This window comes from Marmota monax, unplaced genomic scaffold, assembly GCF_021218885.2.
Source record: "Marmota monax isolate L192 unplaced genomic scaffold, Marmota_monax_Labrador192_F-V1.1 WCK01_AAM20220418_F8-fsc00010, whole genome shotgun sequence".
Taxonomy (NCBI): Eukaryota; Metazoa; Chordata; class Mammalia; order Rodentia; family Sciuridae; genus Marmota; species Marmota monax.
In genome coordinates this window covers 4,200,281-4,223,981 of record NW_026692321.1, presented here as the reverse complement: position 1 = coordinate 4,223,981, position 23,701 = coordinate 4,200,281, and the positions used below count along the sequence as shown (strand labels likewise).

At 42.6% G+C, this 23,701-nt stretch overlaps 1 protein-coding gene across 5 annotated transcripts in view; it reads left to right on the top strand.

Annotated features, from left to right (window-relative positions):
* The window catches only part of Mboat2 (membrane bound O-acyltransferase domain containing 2), a 130,887-nt gene that overhangs the window by 36,606 nt on the left and 70,580 nt on the right, over positions 1–23,701 (top strand). For all 5 annotated transcript variants that reach the window (XM_046441212.2, XM_058578348.1, XM_046441214.2 and 2 more), the window contains exons 2-3: positions 6,115–6,260; positions 11,836–11,913. In XM_046441212.2, coding sequence (XP_046297168.1) covers positions 6,115–6,260; positions 11,836–11,913 — 224 coding nt within the window. The remainder of the gene's footprint in view (positions 1–6,114; positions 6,261–11,835; positions 11,914–23,701) is intronic.

The following is a 23,701-nucleotide window of genomic DNA, read 5'->3' as shown; positions in this document are numbered from 1 at the left end:
CAGTTGAACGCTGCCAGGTGGAGCCCAGTTGCTGACTGGAAGTCTTCCTTCTGGTCAGACACGCGCAGTAGCCGCCTGTGCCAGCATGGATGAATAGCAGCAATGTTCAATTGTAAGAGTTTACGGTTAGATTCTCACCATTTTTATAAAGTTAATCTTTCAAAGCAATCCAGTAAGTAAATTATATAGGTGGTGAGAGTGGAAATATGCAGGAAGCTACTAGCCATCTTAAGGCTGGCAAGTACTCTTGTAGGCGGGGAGTGGAGAGGACAGGGTCGGAAAGGAGGGCTTTGCACCAGAGGCTTCGCTGTTCAGAAATGTGGGGAACCCTGGGCTGTTTCCAGTTTGCATCTTTCTTCATTACCTCCCTCCTATAGGTACCGCCTCTGTTGGCTTGCTATCCAATTTTCCTGGGTCTGAGTGTGTGGAAGCAGAGTAACCTGTGGTTGGTGACATGGGCTCTTGAGTAGAGATGTGCCTGGTTGTGGATTATGTACTCATTCCTGTGGTTGAGCATGTTGCACACGCCTGGCACACACTTAGGACGTGCTGAGCGCCTACCATGAATGAGGGTGGTGTGTATTAATTAATGTCTAGCATGTGGTCAGTGCACAGGAGGCTGCCAGTGAGTACAGATGAATGCATGTTTAATGAACGGGTGTTCATAGATGGGATTTCCCTTCTGTCCTGCAACTCGCACTTCATTTACTAATACGCTGCCGATCTTACCTGTTAGAGCGGACAGATCCATATACTTCCCTTTACCACATTTAACAATCTTGTTTAATTGGTAATATCTATGACTTACATGTTAGTTTCTTTTTCCACATAATGTATTTTTCTTTTGACTTCTTGAAGTTCTTTCTACATATTTTTAATATGCTTTATTATGTGTTTCATGGGGGTATGTGTATATTTTTCTTTGACATTGTTTTAGTTATATATCAAGTCAGGAAAAACTAGCTAGGTTATGCTGCACTAACAGGCCATCCCCAGACCTCACCAGCTTAAAACACCAAGTCTGTCTTGCTCTTTGTGTAATCATGGGCGGATGGAGGGGCCCACTTTGCTCTCACTTCTGGAACATTGACTACAGAAAGATGGTCCTGAAAATTTCTTTTCTGGCAGTTGAGAGTTCTGGTCCATGCATCATCTTAGCCAGCAGATCCCCAGTGGAGGTGAAGTGCAGTGCCTCTTGGTGGTTAATGCACACGTTTTTAGTTAGGGTTGAAAAAGAACATTTCTTAGATCTGAATGAGACATTGACATTCTTAAATTTGCATGCCTTTTTGCCCAATTTGCTTTTGGTAGTTCATAATTTTCTCATGGCTATGTAAAAGTTTTCAGTATATTAAAAAAATGTCATGTTTTGTAGATATTTTCCCCCACTTTTTGTTTTTTGCTTTTTTTTCTCTGCATTTTCCCGTATGTAGTTAAAAAATCTTTGTGTATTCAAAATCTACCGGTCTTTTTTTATGTCTGTTTTTTTTTTCCCTTGGGAAAGGCTTTCAAATTTCCTCTTAAGGAATCTCTTAAACTTCTTTCAAATTTATTTTGATTTATTATTAAATTCTTTGAATGTCTTTAAAAGATAATCTTGTTGGTATTACTTTGAAGTTTTATGAGCCACTAAGTGCTAAGGTGGCTTTCAGACTCCGTGTCAGACACTAACTTACGTGTTAAATTGAACCCAGTCCCTCAGTGTTGAAACATACTTCCCTTACACTATGTAGAGTAAGCACCCCTCTGTCCTATCTAAACCATGGCTTTTCTAAGTATTTTTAGATGCAGTTTTTTTTTTAATTTTGTTTTGTTTTTTAAACAAATTTCTTTTGTAACAAACAGATGTGTTATAAATAAGTCTTCAAAAGGTTTCAGTTTTTCACTGTTGCCTTCTCTCTCCTTTGCCTGTGCTGTCCACCTTTGCCTCCCACTCCCGCATTACTGAATGCAGTTTTCAGGCTCATTACTTCAGGGGTTAGGTCATTTCAATACCATAAGACGTGCCTCAGTACTGGGGAGGAGGGTTCCAGAATCCCCCTCACATACCAAAATTCATGGCTGTCAAGTCTCCTATTTAAGATGGTGCAGTATTGAATGTGACTTCCTGTATACTTAGCTCATCTCTGGATGATTTACAATCTTAATACAATGTAAATAGTTGTTATACTGCAGTGCTTAGAGAATAATGACAAGAAGAACAGTCTGTGAGTGGTCAGCACACACACACACACACACAGAGTTTCCACCCATGGTTAGTTGAATCTGGTGATTGTGGAACCTGCAGGTATGGAGGCATGTCTGTATTTTCAATAAAATAGTTTTTGAAAGAAGAACATAAAATCTTTTTAGTTTACTTCTTTCCACCTGGAAGAAAACTTATATAGAAAGATAACTGTAACAGGCCAAAACAAGTGTACAGTAATTCCACACAGCGTATTTTTGATCATGTTTATTAGCTATGTGAAATGGCCTTTTGTGGGTTTTTTGGAAACAGAACAGCCATACCTAGTAGATAGCATGTCTTTCAGAATCTTGCCTGTAGCAATTGAGTGTGATCTTCAGACCACCTCTGGAAGCAGAGGCTGGGACAGCGCAGGCTCAGTCAGACTTGGGCTTAAGTCTTCCTTTATGTGACCTTGAGCTTGGTGCTTAGTTGGTTGAGTGACTTGGGGTGCAGCTCCCCGTTCTTGGGACTGGATGATGGAGTTAGTGTGAGGAGCACAGCGCGTGGTGGGTAGCGCGACCCGCAACCCTGGGGTCCTGAAGGAGGACCTGTTGGAGGTGCGTGCCTACCTGCACTCTTGCTCTTTCTCCCTCAGGATTCATTTGCCTTTCCAGCCCCACCTGATCTCAGCGACTAAGACAGATAGGATTTCTGTGTGGGGAAGTTTTACATTTAAGAACTTTCAGAGGACTTATTGGAATTTTGGGTGTGTACGTCTTCTAGTCTTTCCTAGCCAAGTAACAGATAATCTGGACTTTTCCATCTGGCTGTCCTGCACATCTTGATATGAATGACGCTGCTCCCCCTCCTTAGAGTTCTACCACCGACGACTGTCCCAATCTTATTTCACAGGCAGTTACAAGGCCTGTGGTCCAGGGTTGCCTTCGGGAAGCCTCCCCTCCGCAGGGGGGTGGGGGCTGCCCTTTCCCTGGGTTTTCTAGGCCTTAGCACTGGATTCCTGCTCCAGCTCTGGACCGGAACTGTTCCTCATCCTTCCTGAGCAGGACCACATTCTGTGCATCTTCCTGTCTCCCGCATGGTTACCTGGGCAGTTGGTGGGTAAATGTATGAATTCTTAGGCTCCCTCCACACTGGGACTTAAATCTTCTCATCTATAAGATATGGCTCTGGGGAGTTGTCAGCTACTCTCACCACGATCACCAGTGGTGGCCAGATCAGGAGGCTCCTTTGGACTTTTGACACTTGGCAGTGACCATGGCTGCTTGAGCATTTGCCCCCACCCCAGGACTATTCGTTCTTACACTTCTGCTTGCTCCTCTGTTGCTCTTGGTGCTTGGCCTTGGGTGTGAGCTTTGCAGGTCTCTGGGATTTTGCCTAAGGTTTCCTCTCATGCTGAGCTGTGTTTGCAGTGTGCCAGCTTGTCCCCTGGGCACTCCCAAGCCAAGAACAGCTAAGATAGAGTCCATTTCCCCTAAACTGCCCTTGCTGCCCACCTTCTCCCCAGCGTCCATCAGCTGTGAGCTGCCTTTCCCATGCTCTAGTCCTATCTAGCTACCCACCCTGACCCTCTTCTTTAGCTCACTTCTCTCCCAGCAAGTCTAGGCCTCTGTCCTCCGGGCATTGGAGCAGTGGCCTCCTACTGTGTTTTTTTGTTCTTTTCCTTCCTATGCAGAAGCAGAGTGCAAATCACATTTTCTTAAAAGAAAAAAAAATTGTCAGTGGTTTTTCATTGCTATATTTTATGGCCCCTCCCTCCCTCTCATCTCCATCCCCTGTTCATTTCTCTCCTGCACATTTTTTTTCTTTTTTCTTGTGGTGCTGGGGTTGAACCCAGAGCCTGTTTATGCGAGCGAGCACTCTACCAACTGAGCTGTATCCCCAGCCCTTCATTTGCACTTTTAATCACTGAGTGCTTCCTTAATGTTGTAGGGTTTCCCCCCTTTTTCTTACTGTCCAGCATGATGGTTCTCATGCCTTGAGGATTGTAAGAATGTGTGCACGGGTGTGTGTTGACAAAGACATTCGGGCACCAAAGATTTTGATTACAGTAAGATCTGATCTCGTTTTCTTGATCTAAAAAGATGACAGTTTGAAAATAGATGGTCACAAAGATTCTATAAAATCCGTCCGATATGTCAGTAGTTCTAAAATGTTTCTATAGTAATCATATTTTTTTTTGAGTGTGTGTGGTAGTAGCAATTGAATGGGGCGGGGGGGGGGGCGGCTGCCGTTGTGCTACATCCCCATCCCTTCTTAAATTTTGAGGCAGGGTCCCTCTGAGTTGCAGAGGCTGGCCTTGTACTTGTGATCCTCCTGCTTCAGCCTCCCCTGTTACTGGGATGACAGGTCTGCGTCACCATGCCCAGCTTCACACTTTTTGTTTGTTTCTTTGTTTTTAATAGTTTTAGTTGTAGATGGACACAATACCTGTATTTTATTTATTTATTTTTATGTGGTGCTGAGGATGGAACCTAGTTCCTCACATGTGCTAGGCAAGTGCTCTATGACTGAGCCACCACCCCATTCCCCACACTTTGTTTTAAATTATATTAATATACAAGTATGGGAAGAGAGAGAAGGCTGAGGGAGAAGGAGGGAGGTTCCTCAAACAGGGATTTGGAACTCCCTACTGCTGTGGCCCAGCATTTCCACCTGCTTGGTGACATTCACCCTCAGGCTTCTCCTTTATGATGTCCTTAAACCACTATCTGCAAACTTTTTAAAGAGGCTGTCTAATATTGATTGAAATTCTGTGCATATGTTTCCTATTTATATTAGATATCAGAATTACCCTGGGCCGGTGCTGGGCCTGGGCGTTTGTACATGTCCTGTGGCTGCCCCTTGGGCATGCACGGCGAGGGACTTATAGGTGTCAGACCTTATTTTCCTCAACTCTTGGGTAGACGGTATTAAATTCTTTTTCTAAGATTTCTTATTAGGAAAGAAATTTCTTTTTAAAGAATTTCTTCAAGATCATATCCTAATTTTTATTCAGAGATTTGAAAGAAAGAATTGATATATTTGGAAGTTTTTTGACTGTAAAAAGCTATGGAAGTGCGAACAGTTTTTAATATCAAGAATACTGACTTTTCTGATGTATTTTACTTTGGGTTTGATTTTTTAAAATGCTGTTGGAACCCTTTAGGAGCATAAGCACTGCAGCCTGTCCGGGACACTGGGCTCAGGCGGGTGTGTCGGAGAGCTGTGCCTCTCAGGGGGCAACGTGGTGTCTGGTGCGCACAGACTGAGGGACACAGCTTCCCGGACATTCTGTGAGAATGTGCCTCGAAAGAAAAATGGTGGGTTTCCTTGAGGCTCCACGTGCCCGTGAAGACCATGTTCGGAGCCCTTCTGTGGAGCTCGGGGAGAGAGCAGCCAAGGCCCCAGAGCCTTCGCCTCTCCCGGGGGTTTTGTGGTTGCTGGCCATTGTGAGGCCACCTGGAGGTGCTGCTGGGAACTTGGGGAGGAGTTTCCCTGTGGCTTTCTGAAGGCCGCAGGTCTGTTGTCAGTCCTCTTACTGTCCCTGAGACTAAGCCGCCAGGGCCCTTGGTTGACAGGCGTGGCGTTTAGAGTGTGCAGGCCCCACTCCCACTGCCACGGATGCCCTGGAGCACTGTGGAGGCCAGCTCCTCTTCCCCCAGGAGAGTTAGTGCAGGGCTCCAACGCCTGGGCTCCCTCTGCCACACAGGTGCCCTTCCAGACTCCCCGACCTGGGCCCATCTGACCGTGCTAGGTGCAGTGTGCACAGAGGGTGTTGAAGCTTGAGGTTCCTCCCTGGGCAGGCTGGATTTTTGTTTGTTTGTTTTTTAAACTGGAAGCTCTTAATTTTATGTAACCATGATGTTTTTGTCCTGAGAATTTAAATGTACCATAAAATGAAAAATTCAAGTCTGTTGCTAATGCAAAATTTTGATTTTTCTTTACAGGTCAACTTTGTAGTGTGCCAACTCTTTGCCTTGTTAGCAGCCATTTGGTTTCGAACTTATCTACATTCAAGCAAAACTAGCTCTTTTATAAGACATATAGTTGCTACCCTTTTGGGCCTTTATCTTGCACTTTTTTGCTTTGGATGGTAAGTATTATTTTGATCACGTTTAAATGAAGACTATTTGGATATATTTGAGAATTGAGCTGCTAAAGATACATTTAAGGGTTTTGTTCTTTTATTTGCTTATAAAGTTTTCTCTCAAGACTTAACATTTTTATTTTTAATAGCAGAACAAAGAGTGGGGAATGGGCTGTCACTCTTTGGTTGGTCTTAGAGAGGAATTTACTAAATTGTAACTTATGAAAAAGGAGAGATAAAAAAGGATGTAAAAAGACATTTTCATCTGGCTGGGTAGTTCTTTGCAGCACTGTGCAAATCTTTTATGCCAAGACAGAACATTTTAAATGGGTGTGGTGCTGGTGATGGTTTTCTTTCTTCTTTCTTTTTTTTTTGGTGCTAGTGGCTTCTAAGAGGCCGGTAATGTCCATATTGAGAGAGCTCTCTTACCACTGTTTAGGTTCTACCATTGGCAAAAAGAGTGTGCTCTTGGTGAAGAAAAGTTATTTATGATGGAGGGCTTTATTTGTGTCCTTCGTGTGGGCCTGGGTGGTCCTTCAGTGAGCCCCTTCTCTATCTTGGGCTACCTGAGAGCCTTCATCCAGAACAGCGCCTCCTGGGTGCCAGGGAGAGCATCTTAACCAGGTGGACTCTTGGTGAAGGGCTGCTTGGTGCCTCCCTCTGGTGTCCTTTCTAGGACACTTACCTTGCGTGTCACTTGCTGATTGCTCACCACTCCAGGAGGATGCCAGGCTGCTTGAGAGCAGAGTGCGGTGAGGTGGAAGTGCACCCGCATGGTCTGTCCCAGCCACTTGCCCCCGTGGGGTGTGGCACCTGCAGTCTGATGACACTTCTGTTTGTTCTGGGATGATGTAGCATTCTGGAGTGTGTTGGTATTTCTTAGTCTAATTTTTGCCTCTGGCAATTGCAGGTGTTTCCTAGAAACTCATGAAAAGTCACTGAGGCATGATTTATTGTGTCCCTGCCTGCATGGCCCTGTGGCCAGCCTTGAGTCAGGGTGCTGTCTTGGGCATGCATGTGTGCAGGAGGAGGTGTGAGTTGATCTCCCAGGTGGATCCAAACATGGTCTTTTCCTTCCTTGATGACATCAGATTTGTGTCATCAAAGTTTTCTTGGGTAGAAACCAAGGCTTCTGGTAAATCATGCAATGGGGGGAAAATATAAACATTAATGTGTTTATATTTATTTATGTTTATTTATAAACACCCATTTAAAAAACTTTTTATTATGAAAAATTTTAAACATAGGAGTATACACTCTCAGGTGCCCATCACCAGCTTCAACAGGTATCAAACCCTACCATTCTTTCTTATCCCAGTTTATTTTTCTAGAGTGAAGTACATTTCTGCCTATACATTTTACACATAAGTAACTTGGGTTTTCAATATGTACTTGTAGAATGTTCTCATGAGGGTTGGAGGAGGTTGGCCAGGGCATATCACTCAATTTGTGGCCTGTGGCAACAGTGGATGATGATGCTGGGACCCTGTAACATAGAGGTAGGGCCGGCAGGTTTCTCTGCTTCACTGTTCTTTACTGACGAAGCACTTCCTTGACATGCAAGCTGCCTTGGATGCTTCGTAACATGGTGGCACATGATACCTGGCTTTAATGTTAGATAATTGCAAGTTGTTTTTTTTTTTTTTTTTTTGGTACTGGGCATTGAACCCACGGGCGCTCTACCACTGAGCTACATCCTGAACCCTTTTTAATTTTGAGACAGGGTCTTGCTAAGTTGCTGAGGCTGACTCAAATTTTCGATCCTCCTGTCTCATCCTCCTGAGTTGTTGGCATTTCAGGCAGACACTGCCATGCCCAGCTATGTAATCTTAGTATTTCAAGTTATATGTGATAATCAGGATTTTTAAAAATTGAGTTTTCCTTTCTTAAAAGAGAAATCCATTTTGCTCTCCTTCCTTTGGGAAGAGAGGTGTTGATGCCTCTGCATCATGTGTAAGATCACTCTTTGCTAGTTGAATTTAGCTAGTGAGAAGTGAAATATTTTTTCATTTACATTTTAGCACTTTGTTTTTCAGGCTTAAAGGTAATCATCTGTTACTGGTTTTTACAACTTCCTTTTGGAAGGACATACATTTGTACTCTGTAATAATTGATTATTTTACCTACTTCTGCTTGTTCTCAATTTTTTTTAAACTATCATCTGTAAGGTTTTTTTTTTAAACTGAAAATTAGTTAATAGTTAAAATCATTTAAATACCTTTGGTAACTGTATAGGGTAATGAAATGAAGCTTAGACTTTGAAGTCAGATAGACCCGATGAGGTCTGGGGGCTTTGCCTGTAGCGGTCTGACTTTGGACTTGTTATTTGACCCCTGTTAGCTTCACTTGCTTCTGTGTAAAGTGCAGTCAGTGATTATTCTGAGCACTAAAAGCCAAGGTGCTACAGCAAACGCTGTGAGCAGGGGCCATTACTCAAGGTCACTTATGTGTCACAGGTTGAGTATCCCTTATCCGAAACGCTTGGGACCAAAAGTGTTTCTGGTTCCATAGTTTTTGAAATATTTGTGTAGACTTCAGTAGTTGAGCATCTCCCATCCACAAACCTGTCCTCTGGAATGCTCTGGAGGCAAGCCGTTGGGAGTGAATTTGTAGATTACAAATGCGCAAGCTGGGTTCCTGTCACATAGTTGGTGATCCAGATTGGAAATTTTTGTGTTTATCCAATTTCTTTGTTAGTGTTTATCATACAGTATTGGAGTAGTGTTCTTGTTTTATTTGTGTGTTTCTCTCTAGACTGGAAGCTCTCTGAGGCCAGAAATGGTGTCATCTTATTCTTATATTTCCAGTGTCTACCACAGTGGTTTTCAGAAAATGACAATTCAGGAGACGGGGGTTATAGCACAGTGGTAGAGTGCTTACCCAAAAACCTGGAGACCCTGGGTTTAATCACCAACACTTCAAAATAATAATAATAATAATAATAATAATAATAATAATAATAATAATAATATTCAATAAGTAGTTGAAAAAATCAAATGTTTTCAGCCTTTTTAAAACTTGTGCTCTATTAAATAAATTTATGTCTATCTTTAGTGTGATTTGAAATTCAAAATAAATAACATGTGTTAGTTAAAAACAAATTAAGGCTAGCTGGGTGTGGTGGTGCATGCATGTAATCCCAGTGGCTCTGGACTGGAGGCTGAGATAGGAGGATCACAAGTTCAAAGCCAGCCTCAGCAACGGTGAGGTGCTAAGCAACTCAATGAGACCCCGTCTCTAAATAAAAAATACAAAATAGGGCTGGGGATGTGGCTCAGTGGTTGAGTGCCCCTGAGTTCAATCCCTTGTACCAGAAAATAAAATAAAGTAAAAAATAAAATAAAAATAGGACTAAGCATGTAGCTCAGTGGTGGAGTATTTGCCTAGCATGCATGAGGCCAGCATGGTTCCATCACCAGCACCTCTATCAATCAGCCAGTCAGTCAATAAAATACTAATACAACTGAAGTAAAAAATAAATTAAAATTTGGGGAGAAAGCATTTATTTTCAAAGTGCTCACACAGCTGAAAAGATTATGATGCACATTCTACCTCACCCTGCCCCTTGAAGAATCAACCAGTGGCCAGAGACAACACAAGTTTTCTTGTTGACTGGGTGTCAGACCTTAGTTTCCTTAACTCTGAAATTATGAAGGTTGGTTAGAGAGCATCTTAAAATTCTTTTTTTTTGAGAGAGAGAATTTTTAATATTTATTTTTTAGTTTTCGATGGACACAACATCTTTGTTTGTATGGGCCACATGCATGCCAGGCGAGCACGCTACCGCTTGAGCCACATCCCCAGCCCCATCTTAAAATTCTTTTTCTAATTTTTTTTTTTTTAGAAAAGAAAACTAAAGAATTTCTTTAAAATTTTCTAATTTTTTTACTCTATTAATAATGCTTACTAGTTGGGTGCTTTCCCTGCCAGGTAACCCGGTCAGTGCTTTCCTTCTATTCGCTCAGTCCTGAAAGACCCAAGTGGCTGTTGTAGATCCGTTGCACCCATCTTCCTAATGAGGACAGGCGGAGTCCTCAGGAAAGCACGAGGACATCACAAGTGCAGTGACCATTCGAACAGCAGCTGGTGCTGGATGTGGAGGTGCTCTAGACAGCTGCCCACGCGTTGCACTGCATCCACAAGATTGCCAGGCAGGTCGTCAGAATGGCGATGCCAGGAGAGTGGGCACCTGAAAGTGACAGTAGGCACCATAGTGCTGTTTGAGAAATAAAATCATTGGCCTCAGAGTTTTCATGTCTTGTATTCCAAGGAAATTTACTCATAGAAAAGTAAAATTTTCCCCAAAGAATACTACAGCTTATTTTCTTTTCTCTTGTTTAAGATAAGTACCTTTAATGAGCTGTGCTCTCAATTTTAAAAGCCCCTAGAAGAATCTAGCAGGCCCTTCAACATGTTCGCTCAAGTCTGTGAGTGAGTTGTTGTGCTGGCAATAAATAGGATGTGGATGATTTTGAGAAGGGTGTGTGTTAATCATGCTTTTCTTTTAAGCCTCTTTATATTTGAATTTATACTCGTAAAGGTCTTCAGCCATCTCCTAGCGCTCTCACCACGGCAGCACTGCAGGCCAGCATTGTGTCCTGTGTGTGAGAGACAGGAGCAGAGCGGCCTGCCTGGCCCAGTGGGCAAAGGGAGTTGCTCCTCTGTGCCTGCCTTGGACCTTCTTCCTTACGTACGGAAAGTGTGTTCAAATATTTAAGTAACTTTTCTACATCAGTGGTGGCAGTTATTTCATAATGATTAAGTTAAAAAGTGATTCTAATCATAGGTTTTAGACATTTATTAATACTTCAGTTGTACACAGTGATTTGAAATTTTTATCATGAATTATTGATGCCACCAAAGGAGAAAGATTGAAAGAGGGAGCACGCACATGCGTGACCTCAGTGATGGTGTAATGGATTTTAATCCCAGAGATCCTAATCCTATGTTGCCTGAATTTTGTGAAATGAATGGATAAATTCTCTCATTTGTTTATTTTCTATATTAAGATATTAGAAAATGCTTCCATGTAAGCCAGAGTGTCTTGTAGGTACATTACAGCAAATTATCAGATGACAAATGTATTCTAAATTTATTAGAATTGTTTTGTGAATAGATTTGGGCATACTCATTTTTTAGTAAGCGCTAATACTCAGTACTTTTTGTTGTTTTGTGAGTACAGTTGTTCAACAGAGAAAGGCAGAGTCAAGCTAGGGTTGGAGAAGGCAGCTTGGGAGCAGCAGATGTTGTGCAGGGCTTCCTTGAACACTGCCCTTCACTCACTGGCTTGAGTAGGAGGAAGGCTGTGATCCTTGAGCCACAGACCCCACCCTGCTTCCTGTTGCTGGGAGACATGGAATCCTGGGCCACTGAGTGTAGTGTTTAGAGGTTGGTTTCCAGCTTCTGGGGCTGAACATGGGACTACTTCTCCAGTGAATTTTTGGATTTTTGGCTTTGTAGGTTTTATTCCTTATTTTTTTAATCTGGGAATGTTCTGGGTTCTGTCTAAGTATTTGTTAGCTTAAGTTATTTGAGCTCGATGTCTGTGACTTTTTCTAACAGGACTCTTACTTTGTTACAGGTATGCCTTACATTTTCTTGTGCAAAGTGGGATTTCCTACTGCATCATGATCATAATAGGAGTGGAGAGCATGCACAAGTGAGTACTCAACTCAGAGAATTTTATTTGTTATACTAAAAATAATTCTGAATCATGATTCCTTAAGGGAAAAACTGCCGAGTTGGTGCTACGCATCACTTCCAGTCTCTTAGAGTGTAGCTGCTCATCTCTGCATTGCTGGCATGTTAGGGTGGCTAGTTCTTTGATGTTCAGGACTGACCTGTGCACTGAAGGACCTTTAGAAGATCTTGGCAGCACCCCCCAAGTGTGACAACCATGAGTCCAGATGTTTTCAGATGTCCTGTGGTGCCATATTGCCTCCACTAGTCAATAGGTGACAGCAGTGAAGTGGGGTGGAGTGAATGAATTGGAGAGAGACTTGGGTAAATTTAGAAGGGGTGGATGATTGACGGGTAGTGCGGGTAGAAAATAAGGAAGTCCCAGGTTCCATACTCTACTCGAAAGTGGGGATCATTTTGAGGATATAGAGCATTTCAAGTGGGTATTTATTCAGCCCCTAAAACAATGTTTGGTGTATAGTAAACACTCAATAAGTATTTGTTGAGTAAATAATGTTGACTTTAAGTAACTGGAGACATGTAATGGCAGTTGGGTAGCTAGGTATACACATATTGGGATCTGGATAGGAGGATTAGAGATATAAATTTGGAAATATGTAAAAGATATGTAAAAGGTACTTAATGTAAAACCCAGGGACAGAGCATACTAGCAGTTCCTGCTGGAGTATTCCATAATACCTGACAAGTGATATATAACATTTGTCCATTATTTTTCAAAATTTGGAAACACAAATGTCTGCAAGAGTTTTGCACAAGGAATCAGCCCAGCAGCTTTTGATGAGTGCTTTTCTAAGTCTCACTTTATTTTGCATCTTCTGTGTTTACACTATTCATCACCCTTCTGTTGTGTTCTTCACCAATCAATGGTTAAAAGTTCTTGAAGTTTGAGTTAGTTTTTTTTTTAATATTTATTTTTTAGTTGTAGTTGGACACAGTACCTTTATTTTATTTTTATGTGGTGCTTTTTTATAGGATCGATCCTAGGGTCTCGCACATGCAAGGCTGAGCCACAATCCCAGCCCTTGAATTAGTTTTTATAAGAGAAAAAAGAACATTTTGGTGGTGTTTTAGGTGAAGCAATCTGCACCTTTATGATCCTGTTTTTAAAACCTTGTATAGATGGCTGGTTCAAAGTAAAACTGCAGTACCCTTGATATCTGATAAAAACTAGCTGTATGTTTTTCATCTGGAGATGGTAGGAGAAAAACCAGATTACGTTACTGAAAACAGGATTTATGTGCTACTTACTTGCTAAAGCAGAAGTAATATGCCTTGGGGTTAGAAGGTTAGTTAATTCATAGCAAGAAAAAGGAAATTATTTCTTTTCTGAACCAATAGAAATCTGTGAAGTTAACTTTCTAGTACTTTGGACGAGTAGTGTTCAATATGGTAGCCACTAGCTACATGTGGTTAATGTTAATTTAATGTAATATGTTAATTAAAACTTACAGTTCAGGTCCTTAGTTACACTAGTCACATTTCAGTTGTTATACAGCCACATGTGACTAACATAGAGAACTTTTCTGTTATTCAGAAAATTCTATTGGATAGTGCTGCTTTAGAGACAAATAGTTGGGTAAAATCTTTATGGTAAGACAGATAGTTGTGTGTTTTTTCTTTATGTAAGTTTTTGGAGAGAAAATGATAGTTGTGTATATGTAACTGACATTTAGAACAGAATTCAGGTGTTGGCATCTGACACTGCTGATGGAACTGATTAGGATGAGTTGGGTTTTGCCATCTGAATTGTTATTAGGAAACAAATAGCAGGGGAATAATTAACTGGAAAAATGTGTGTTTTGATATTTTAAGGTCTCTTCTGTTTCATTTTATACCCATTTATGTTTCTGTGTTTGACTTTATTTTTTCTTTCTTGTTACTCATATATGCTCATTTAAAAAAATTTTTTTAGTTGTAGATGGACACAATGTCTTTATTTTTGTTTGTTTATTTTTATGTGGTGCTGAGGCTCAAACCCAGGGCCTCACACATATGAAGGAAAAGCTCTGCCACTGAGCTACAACCCAGTTACACTAGATGGATGGGATTTGAACATTCTTATGTGTTGCTCAAAGTTATTGTCCATGTATTATATAATTCTACTTACATCTTTCAGTCTAGTTTTACGTGGTATGCATATTTTTTGAACAGCTGGGTTTTAAATGTTTAAAACGAATAATTTGTACTTCTCCGAGTACTCAACAGTTTTCAGTTTCTTGAATCTATCTGCTTTATGGTCTTTATGAGGTGTTTATTGTATCATTGTTCTCTAAAACAGATCCGTGTGTAAATTAAAATCTTTTGACACAATATAAGCTTGATTATTTTGTAGCTCCCTTCATTTAACATTCATATACAGGCTGTATTATTCTGGTCCATATTAGGTAATTTACTTGTGAAACTTAACTTATTCTAATATTCACTGTTTTTTTTTTTTTTAATAGCCAGTATTTTCAAATAAACTTTAAAAATTTTGAGGAAAAATAATTGAAAAGTTTAGGTGATAAAGACTAAGGAAAAATATTTAGGGAACAGAGTATTCTTACATATCTTATTAGTTAGTTTGGGCTTTTGTGACATAGTACCATAAACTGATAAAAAATGGAAATTTCTCTCACAGTTCTGGAGGCTGAGCAGTCTAAGATCAGGCTCACAGATTTGGTCTGGTGCAGGCTGGCTTCTGACTCATAGTTATTGAGATTCTCTTTGTAACCTCACGTGGTAGAAGGAGCAAGAGAGCTTTCTAGGTCTCTTCTCTATGGGCATTAATTTCATTATGAGGATTCTACCATATGATCTAATCACATCCGCAAGACTCCACCTCCAGATATCCTCACATTGGGAATTAGGTATCAAGATTGACATTTAAGCAGTGATACAAACATTCTGTAGTGCTACACATTGGATATTAATTCTTCTTAATTTAAGAGAGTGCAATGTTTGCCTGATTCACACAGCAGACTTTGTAAAGGACCAAATAGTGAACTTTGGCTTTTGGGTTGTAAAACATATACACTCTGCTGTTACAGCTCAAAGACAGCCACAACAATTGAGCATGGCTGTGCTTCAGTTATGTTTTATTTACGAAAGAGGTTGTGAGTTGAATTTGTTCAAACGTGAAAACTAAGATTTTTAAGAGTGGGAGGCAGAGAGATTCTTTATACCAACTTAAAAAAATATGTTATAAGTTTGGTTTTTTGCTAAGTGTAATTTTAAATGTTATATAGCACAAATAGTGGACTATCTGAGCTTTGTTTATTAATGGCTCACTTTGAATTACTGTTCTAAACCAGATAGTTTCCTAAAGAGATGGTGGAAATGTTTGCCTTCCTCTTGGTATAACTTATTTTGGTAGAAGGGAAGTGGAATAATGAGGTAAGAGCTGATATTTAACACTTAAAGTGAAGAATATGTTATTCAAAACAACAAAAAAGGAATATGGTAAAAGTAAAGGCTTATGAACACATAAATTGTTATTTTATTAGAGATGAACAGTCCTGCAGCTCAGGAGGTGGAGGTAGGAGGATCACAAGATCAAAGCCAGCCTCAGCAATTTAGTGAAGTGGTAAACAACTCAATGAGACCCTGTCTCTAATAAAATACAGAATAGGGCTAGGGATGTGGCTCAGTGGTCGAGTGTCCCTGAGTTCAATCCCTGATACTAAAAAAAAAAAAAACAGAGAGAGAGAGAGAGATGAACAGTCTAATAGTGAAAATTTTAAATTGATTCACAATAGCATCAAAAAGAAGAATATGCTTAGGAATAAATTTAATGAAGCACGAGACAACTATACTGGAAATGAAAAGCACTGCTGAGTCTAAGTGAAGTTAGCCAATCCCCCAAAAAACAAATGCCGAATGTTTTCTCTGATATAAGGAGGTTGACACTCAGTGGGGTAGGGAGGGAGAGCATAGGAGGAATAGATGAATTCTAGATAGGGAAGAGGGTGGGAGGGGGCAAGGAATTAGCAAGGATGGTGGAATGTGATAGACATCATTATCCAAAGTACATGTATGAAGACTTGAAAAAAAAAAGCGCTGCTTTGAAAATAAAGAAGTCCTAGATAAATATACCATGATAAATATACGAAGGTATACCATGTTCATGGATTGGAAGTTGTTAAGATGGTATTTTATCTGTATTTGATTAATAAATTCAGTGCATTCCTGTTAAAATTCTTACAGATATCTTTGTAGATGCTGACAAGATGATCTCAAATTTTAAGTGGAAACACAAAGGACCTGGGATAGCCCCTAAAGAAAAAGTTGGAGGGCTTACAGTACCTCATTTCAAAACTTACCTTAAAGCTCTAGTAATTAAAATAGTGTACAACAGGTGTGGGGGTAGACATGCATATTAGCTGAGCAAAATATGGTCAAATGATTATTGACCAAAGTGCTAGGGCAGTTCACTGTGCCAAAGGATTATCATTTCAATAGTGGTACTATGACATTTGAACAACACATGCAAACAAATAATCTTTACCTTTACCTTAAAACACACACACAAATTAACTTAAAATACATTGGAGGCTTTCATGTGAGACCAGAAATTCTACCATTTGTAGGAGCAAATATTTTTGACAGTGGATTAGGTGAAGGTGTGATGATATTAAAAACATGAACAACAAAAGGAAAATTGATGGTTTTGACTTCATTTAAAATAAAACAGTTTGCTCTTCAGAAGACACTGTTCATAAACTGAAAAGGCAAGCCATAGACTAAAATAAGTTTGCAAATATTTATCTGATAAAGAATTATAACTGGGGGCTGGGGTTGTAGCTTAGTGGTGGAGTGCTTCCCTTGCATGTGTGAGGCACTGGGTTCAATTCTCAGCACCACATAAAACTAAATAAGCAAAATAAAGGTATTGGGTCCATCTACGTTTAAACAAAAAATATTTAAACATAAATTGTATCTGGAATATTTAAAGAACTATTACAGCTCCATATTAAGCAAACAACCCAATCAAGAAAGGGGCAAAAAATTTGAATAGACACATCATGAGAAACAATAAACAAATGCAACATAAGCATATGATTACATACTTGGGATCATTGGTCACACAAAACCACAGCAAGATACCACTTTACAGTCCCTAAGAAGCAGGTGTGGTGATCACATAGAGAAAACAGGGCAGGAAGGTATAATGGGGCAGCCCAAGAAGGGAAGAGTTTGGCAGTTTTTTAAAAAAATTAAGCACGTATTTATCATACAGTCTAGTAATTCTGCTCCCAAAGAGACAAAAACATATCCACATAGATGCTCGTGTGTGCATGTTCAGTAGCCATTGTGTGCATTCACAATAGCCCACATTGGAAACTACCCAGACGTGCAGGTCTTTCTGCTGGGTGGAGCACTGCTGGTCAGTGAGCAGGAGCCTGCCACACACGGATGGCTCCTAGAACCTTTATGCTGAGTGGAAGAACACAGGCCAGAGCCCACTTGTGCGGAGTTTCTACAAAAGGAAGACTGTAATGAAAGAGGAAATTAGTGGTTGCTGGAAGCTGGAGCTTGGATTGAGGATTGACTGAAAATGGAAATGAGGGAATTTGTGGGGGCGAGGGTGATGGAAGGATTCTTAAGCTGAGCTTAAGGTAAATTTACTAAAATCCATTGAATTTACATTTTATGACATGTAAATTTTACCTCAGTAAAGCAGATGAGAGGCCCTGGGTTCCTGCCCCAGTCCCTGCCTCCCCAACAAAAATGAGCATTATAAAGGGAATTACATACAGAAAGATCAATATTAAAATTGAGGTACCATTTGGAAATGTTTGTTTTAAGGATTTTTAAAATATTTTCTCATTTTAGCAAATTTAGAAATGTTTATAGGCATCCACATTTTTCCTGAATTTAGTTATAAGAATGAAGGGTCAAAGATAACATTGACCCTCAAAGGGTGGAAACCTAGATGTTAGAGGGGAGACCTGGTAGCACCCATTTAGTGTTGGAAAGGAGAGGGTTTGTTTGGGCTTTGGATTACTCCAGACAGGATTGGATCACTAGTTGAAATGTGAAAAGGCACATTTTTGGTCCGAGGAAGGATGACCTTGATAACAGTGTGATTTGTGAAATATTGCTTTGTCCTTGAGACATTTAAATAGATGCTTTGGGGACAACTTGGTTTGAATACTGTAGGGGACAGTGCCAGCTGCCCTCCAGATTCTCTTCTGAAAGTCATTCGGGATAAGCCGTAGTTGGAGCTTTCTGGAACCCCAGAATGTGAGATGTTTATGAGTGCCAGTACCTTCCCCCCCTCATACCTATAAAAAGCCCTAAATAAAGTTGAGAGTTCCCATAATTTCAATTTTGACTTTCTCCCTTTTCTCTGCCTTATGCCTCAGTTCATGCACTGCTGCTTTTGGATAGCAGTACCTCATTGTTTCCTGATGCCACCAGAACACATGGAAGGGGAGCTGCCGCTGGCCTCTCGCTCTATGACTGGACAACTGGAGCCAGGCCTGGGGGCTGGGGATTGTGGACTTGTACCCCTGTCCATTACTCCAGGTGTGCTCTTTTAAGTGATTTCATCCCGTGATTAACACTCATTCCTGGCTGTCACAGCCAGCGTGCCCTTTACCCTTTTTATGAAATGAAAAGCTGTTGCTATTAAAGGAATCACACATAGCAGCTAACAGGAGTCTTTCTAGATAATCAGCAGGACTAGGAAGTACAGGGCGGCTCTTCCTGTTGGTCTGCACATCCTGCTGTGCTTTAGAGCTGTCTCCAAAGTGTGTGCTCTCAGTTTGCCTGGGGAGAGGACTTGCTGCTCTTTCCTGACCTCACCTCTGCTCTTTCAGGGACCATGCCTTGCTGCAGTCTGGCTGGGCACAAATCACGAGCCACTGAAGCAGGAACAAACTTCCCAACGCCACGCACGGGGCCTTCTCCCTGGACACACCACACCAACCGGAAATCCCTCCTCCGGAAATCCCTCCTCCCGCACTTCCCCAACCAGTGGGAACTCTCCGGGAATCCCCGAGAGAACTCCAAAGTAGCAGGGGACAGCAGGGGTCTAATATACAATTGAACACACAGCTTAACATAACCATTATCATCTCAATGGCATGTGTCATTCCGACTCAGCAATGCCTCCCGGATGGCAGCAGCTGAGGTCCATTTACTGGGACGTGTGTGGGTGCCAGGCCCAGGAGCCTGGTGGTCTCTGATTGGAGCTGGGGCCCAGAGGCTGGGAGCTGTGTCACCTCCTAGTCTCTGTTCCCTTCCATTCATCTGCCTTAGGACACTTTCTGCCCTGCTCTGCCCCTTGTATGGATTCCGTCTAGCTCTGTCCTGTCCATTCCTTTTGGCCTCAGCGGTCACAGGACCTCTGACTCTGGAGCAGGGGGAGGTGAGTGATGGGATTTGCTGGGGCTTCAAGCTCTAGTGGCTTTGTCAGTGGGACAGGTTTCTCGGGTATGATACATAGGTGAGAACCAGGGTCACAGCAAATCTCTTGGGGTGCACGAATATCAGGCCTCATTTTGTGGGAAGATGACCTGGTGGTTTTGTGGTGGGCAGGATTCCAGCAGGGGCTGTTAGTTGTGCAGTCAGTCTATTTGTTTATTGACATCTGCATCTGTTCTTTTCACTAGACTGACTTGGCACCCTTGCACGGGGTGCCAGGCTGTCCCTCAGCCTCTTCCCTCAGGGCTGAGGCTGGGGGGAGGTATGTGAGTGCACACTTTAAACCTGTGCAGCTTAAAGTAGAAATGGCTGACCCACCCAGGAGCCGGGAGAACAGGGGCAGGGTGCTGTGAGTCAGGGCCTCAGCTGGCCAGAGTGGTAGCCTGGCAGAGCCTGATGCCAGCCAGTAGCCTGCGGGAGGGCCAGAGTGCAAGGACTGGTGGTTTACTAGGCAGCCGATTGTAAGAGATTATGGGAAGTGTGTGTGAGTGTGAGGTAGGCACAGAGGAAAGGCGAGCTTGGGGAGGGGACAGTGTCAACTCAGATCACACTTGTGAGTGCCTCCCTCTCTTGGGCTGAAGGGCATTGTGTAATAGTTCCCTGTGCTGTCGAGGGAGAAGCAGATGCATCACATTCCTCATCACGTATGAGGAATGTAGATAGGCTGACTTCCTTTGTCTGGCATTTGTTTAGTATATATGGTTTAAAAACAGACACATGGCCTTTCTTATAGAAATATACGGTCTGGTAATGGGCACACTCCCCACGTGTCTGGCCCAGCTAGCAGCATCGAAAGGCCTGGTAGTAGGTGTGCTGTGCGTGCGTAGAGCTCCTCCAGCTGCGTGCTGGCTTCATGGTCACACACCCCTGGTTGAAGTTAGTGTGTATGTCACTCTTGGTCTGCCCTCCCCTGTGGATGTGGGTGAGTTGGGGCATGAACCCTTCACTCATACGCTGTTCCACCCCCAGGGCCTAGCAGCGTGCCTGGTACCTCGGGGACTCAGAAGAATTCGTCCAGGCTGGAGCGTGCTTTCCCTGTCCTTGGCTGGCCACTTGGCCTTGTTCTCCGGGGTGAGCTGCTTTCCTTCCTGGGAAATTCTGTCTTCTTCTGCAGGTGCTTTTCATGTGTTCCTTCTGGAGAGCCCTTCCTCCTCCCACCCTCTCTCTCACTGATCTTTGAGGTTTTGCCCTCACAGACGACAAGTTCTGTGACGTCGTCGTCTTGCTTTGTTTTCCGGGTGTGGTGCAGTACCTAGGAGGTTGTACGTTCTCAGTTTTACTGAATGAGTGAATGAACGGAACATGGCTTCTGTGTGTCAGCAGGCCTATCAGGTGACCTCCTGGAGCTCATGCTGTCCAGCCGCAGCCTCTGCTCCTTGAGGACCACTGGCTCATCACAGGCCTGCCCCCGAGGAGTCTGGCCAGCAGTGGCTGCTCCTCCTGCTTCCTCTGCACCCGGGAGCGCTCCCTCGCCTGATTTTTGTATCTGAAGCGCCTGCTGCTGGGCTGTACTTCTGTTCCTGTTTCCAGGGGCGCGGAATTGGGAGAAGCAGTAAGGAAGGGGTGCGTGTAGGGAGCTCCCCACCTAGGCCATGGGAGAGGGAGGGAATAGCAATGGGTTTCAGGCACAGCGAATTGGCATTAGGAAGACAGGGCTTTGTGTATTCTACTGTGCTGAAGAGGCTTTTGTGGATGGTCGTGGGAATCAAGGCACCTTCTTGTATTTCATTTTTTGTTTTTTAACTTTTCTATGGGAAAATTTTGAGTTCCAAAAAATAGTCTTGAGATGTTTGGAACACAGCACAAGGGAACTGCCATTGTTTCAGTCTAAATAGCAGAAACTATTAAAATGGAAGAGTGGAGAACCTTCTTTGCCATGAGAAATGGAACTGAAATATTTCTTTGTAATGTTGCAGTTGATTAAAAAAAGAATCTTTAGTTGCAGATGGACACAATACCTTTATTTGATTTGTTTATTTTTATGTGGTGCTGAGGATAGAGCCCAGGGTCTCACAATGTACTAGGCAAGCGCTCTGCCACTGAGCCACAACCCCAGCCTGCAAATGGTTTTCAACAGCACAAATTATGTAAAAAATGTGAAAGATGTAAGTATACATTGTGTGTAACTAACATGTTGCCCCCTGTGTGGGGGATTATTCTGAGAGAGCTGCAGGAAAGTGACTTCAAACCTCCTCTCAGGTGCCTCAGCTTCCCTCAGGTTGGATCAGTCTTTATCCTGTGGCTAAAGATGTCCAGAAACTCAGTGGTAATGGCCGTGTGGTCCACACCTCTGAACTTGGTTGAGGGCGGTCGTTCATGCAGCAGTACTTTTTGCGTTGACAGTGGTGTCAAAGGCAGCGAGGAGGAGGAGGGGTGACTGAGTCCCAGCCCTTGACTATTCAGTGGAGTAAGACAGAAACGGTCACACTACAGGGTGAGTATTTTAAAATATTAGGAAATAGTAAAGTGGTATTTTCCTCAGAAGTCCATTTTATTGATGTTTAAAAAATTGGCGCAGCGTAGTAGGACATGAGAAAAGATCAAACTCGAGCTTTGGCTTCCACAGGGTGGCCTTAGTATGGGTCTTAGGAGCACTGTTTTGAAGCCAGAGAGGAGTTGGGTTTCAAGCTCTGCTAGATTTCCATTAGCTTTGGGATGTGGCCTTCCTGGGCCTGCAGTGGACTCGGTGCCATATGCAGGAGCACGGTGTGTGCACTGCATGTGTGGGTGGCTCCGTGAGCCCTTGCTGGGTAGAGGTTTGGCTACCAGGACCCCGGGTTTGAACTTCTGGATGAACTGTTCTCGGAGGTCATTCTTGGTATGAAGCATTTCTTTTCTGGGTCTTTTGACTGCTTGATGAAGCCCGGACGGGCTTGTTTGAAGGTGCTCATGCTGTCCTGTGCCCGGTCTGTACCACAGATCCTTGTTGCTTCTCCTCAGAACATGGACACCTTTTCACACTGTTGTTGAACACATAGATGGTAGCTGCTCAGTACTTGAAATTATCTCTTCCTTGTCTCTTGAATGTAACTGTTTTCCAGATAGCATCTATGCTGGTGGCTTTGAGTGCCCTGTTTGATGGGTGGCTTGCAGTGAGGTGGCTGTCCTGTGTCTCTCTCCCTACTTGCTTTTCCCATCCTGGGCTCACCACAGAACAGTGGACATGACTGGCCAGTGGGTGGAGCTAGAGAAAGTAGGGGCCGCCTTAGCTCATGTGGCCTTTTTCTCTGCCCACCATGACCCTGAAAGGCAGGCAGCATCAGGGTCTGCCTCAGCACATCACCCATCAGGGCTGAAGAGGCTCCTACATTGCGGGTTCTTAGATAAAAATGTGTCACAACTGCCTGGACTGTGTTAGGAGTGAAGGAGGATCTTGGAACTGTGGTCTGGCAGGCAGAAGCCTGAAGCCATTTGAAAATTTGCTCTCATGAAGCTGATTAGCTGTGGTTAGTTGCTCAGCAGACCCTGAGGGGGACAGTATTACCTTTAGTGAGGACAATCCCATGAGACATAATAAAATGTGCCAGGAAAGAAAGTGGACTTTACGTCTTTTTCTTTTATACTCTTTGTGGACCATATTTAAAAAAGCCTTTCAAAGGTTTGGAACAAAGGTACAGGTACTTTTGGTATTCCTGATACTAAACTAAAACTGTTAGCAGTTCTAAAATTGATTTGTAGTCTCATCTTGTCCTCATGATTGTTGCTATTCCAGCAGTTCTGTGTCTGCCCTGTGTTTGCATCATCATTCCATCCTGTTAACCATCCTCAGAGGTGGGTGTGGAATACCATCTCACCAGAAGTGGGCATAGGTGGTGGCTGAGGTTGGAGCCTGATTCCATTTGGCCTGTGCTATCCATCATTGTGTCCTGTTAGTTTTAATATTAACTGTGATTATGAAAACATGTTCTTCAAAAAATACCCTAATTGGCCGTGTGGGTGCACGCCTCTGATCACAGCTGAGGCAGGTTTGAGACTCACCTGGGAAACTTAGGGAGACCCTGTTTCAAAAAGTATAAAAAGGACTGAGATGTAGTTCATGGGTAGAACCCTGGTGTACAAGTGTGAAGGCCTGAGTTCCAGCAGTACCAAAGGAAAGAAAATACCTTAAATAGATTGAGGAGAAATGGAGGCGCCAAGAGGGTGACTGGGCCCTTGTTGGGTGGGGGTTTGTAGGGTTAGTTATTCTTCCTGAGAGCAGATGTGCGGGTGTTCCTTTTCAAAAGACTGCAGTTGTCATTTGGCATATTGTGTTTACAGTGTAGGCTTTTCAGATACTGTTAGCTCCCATAGGGAGTCTACTTGGCCTAGGGAATTTCTGAAAATCTGTAGAACATACT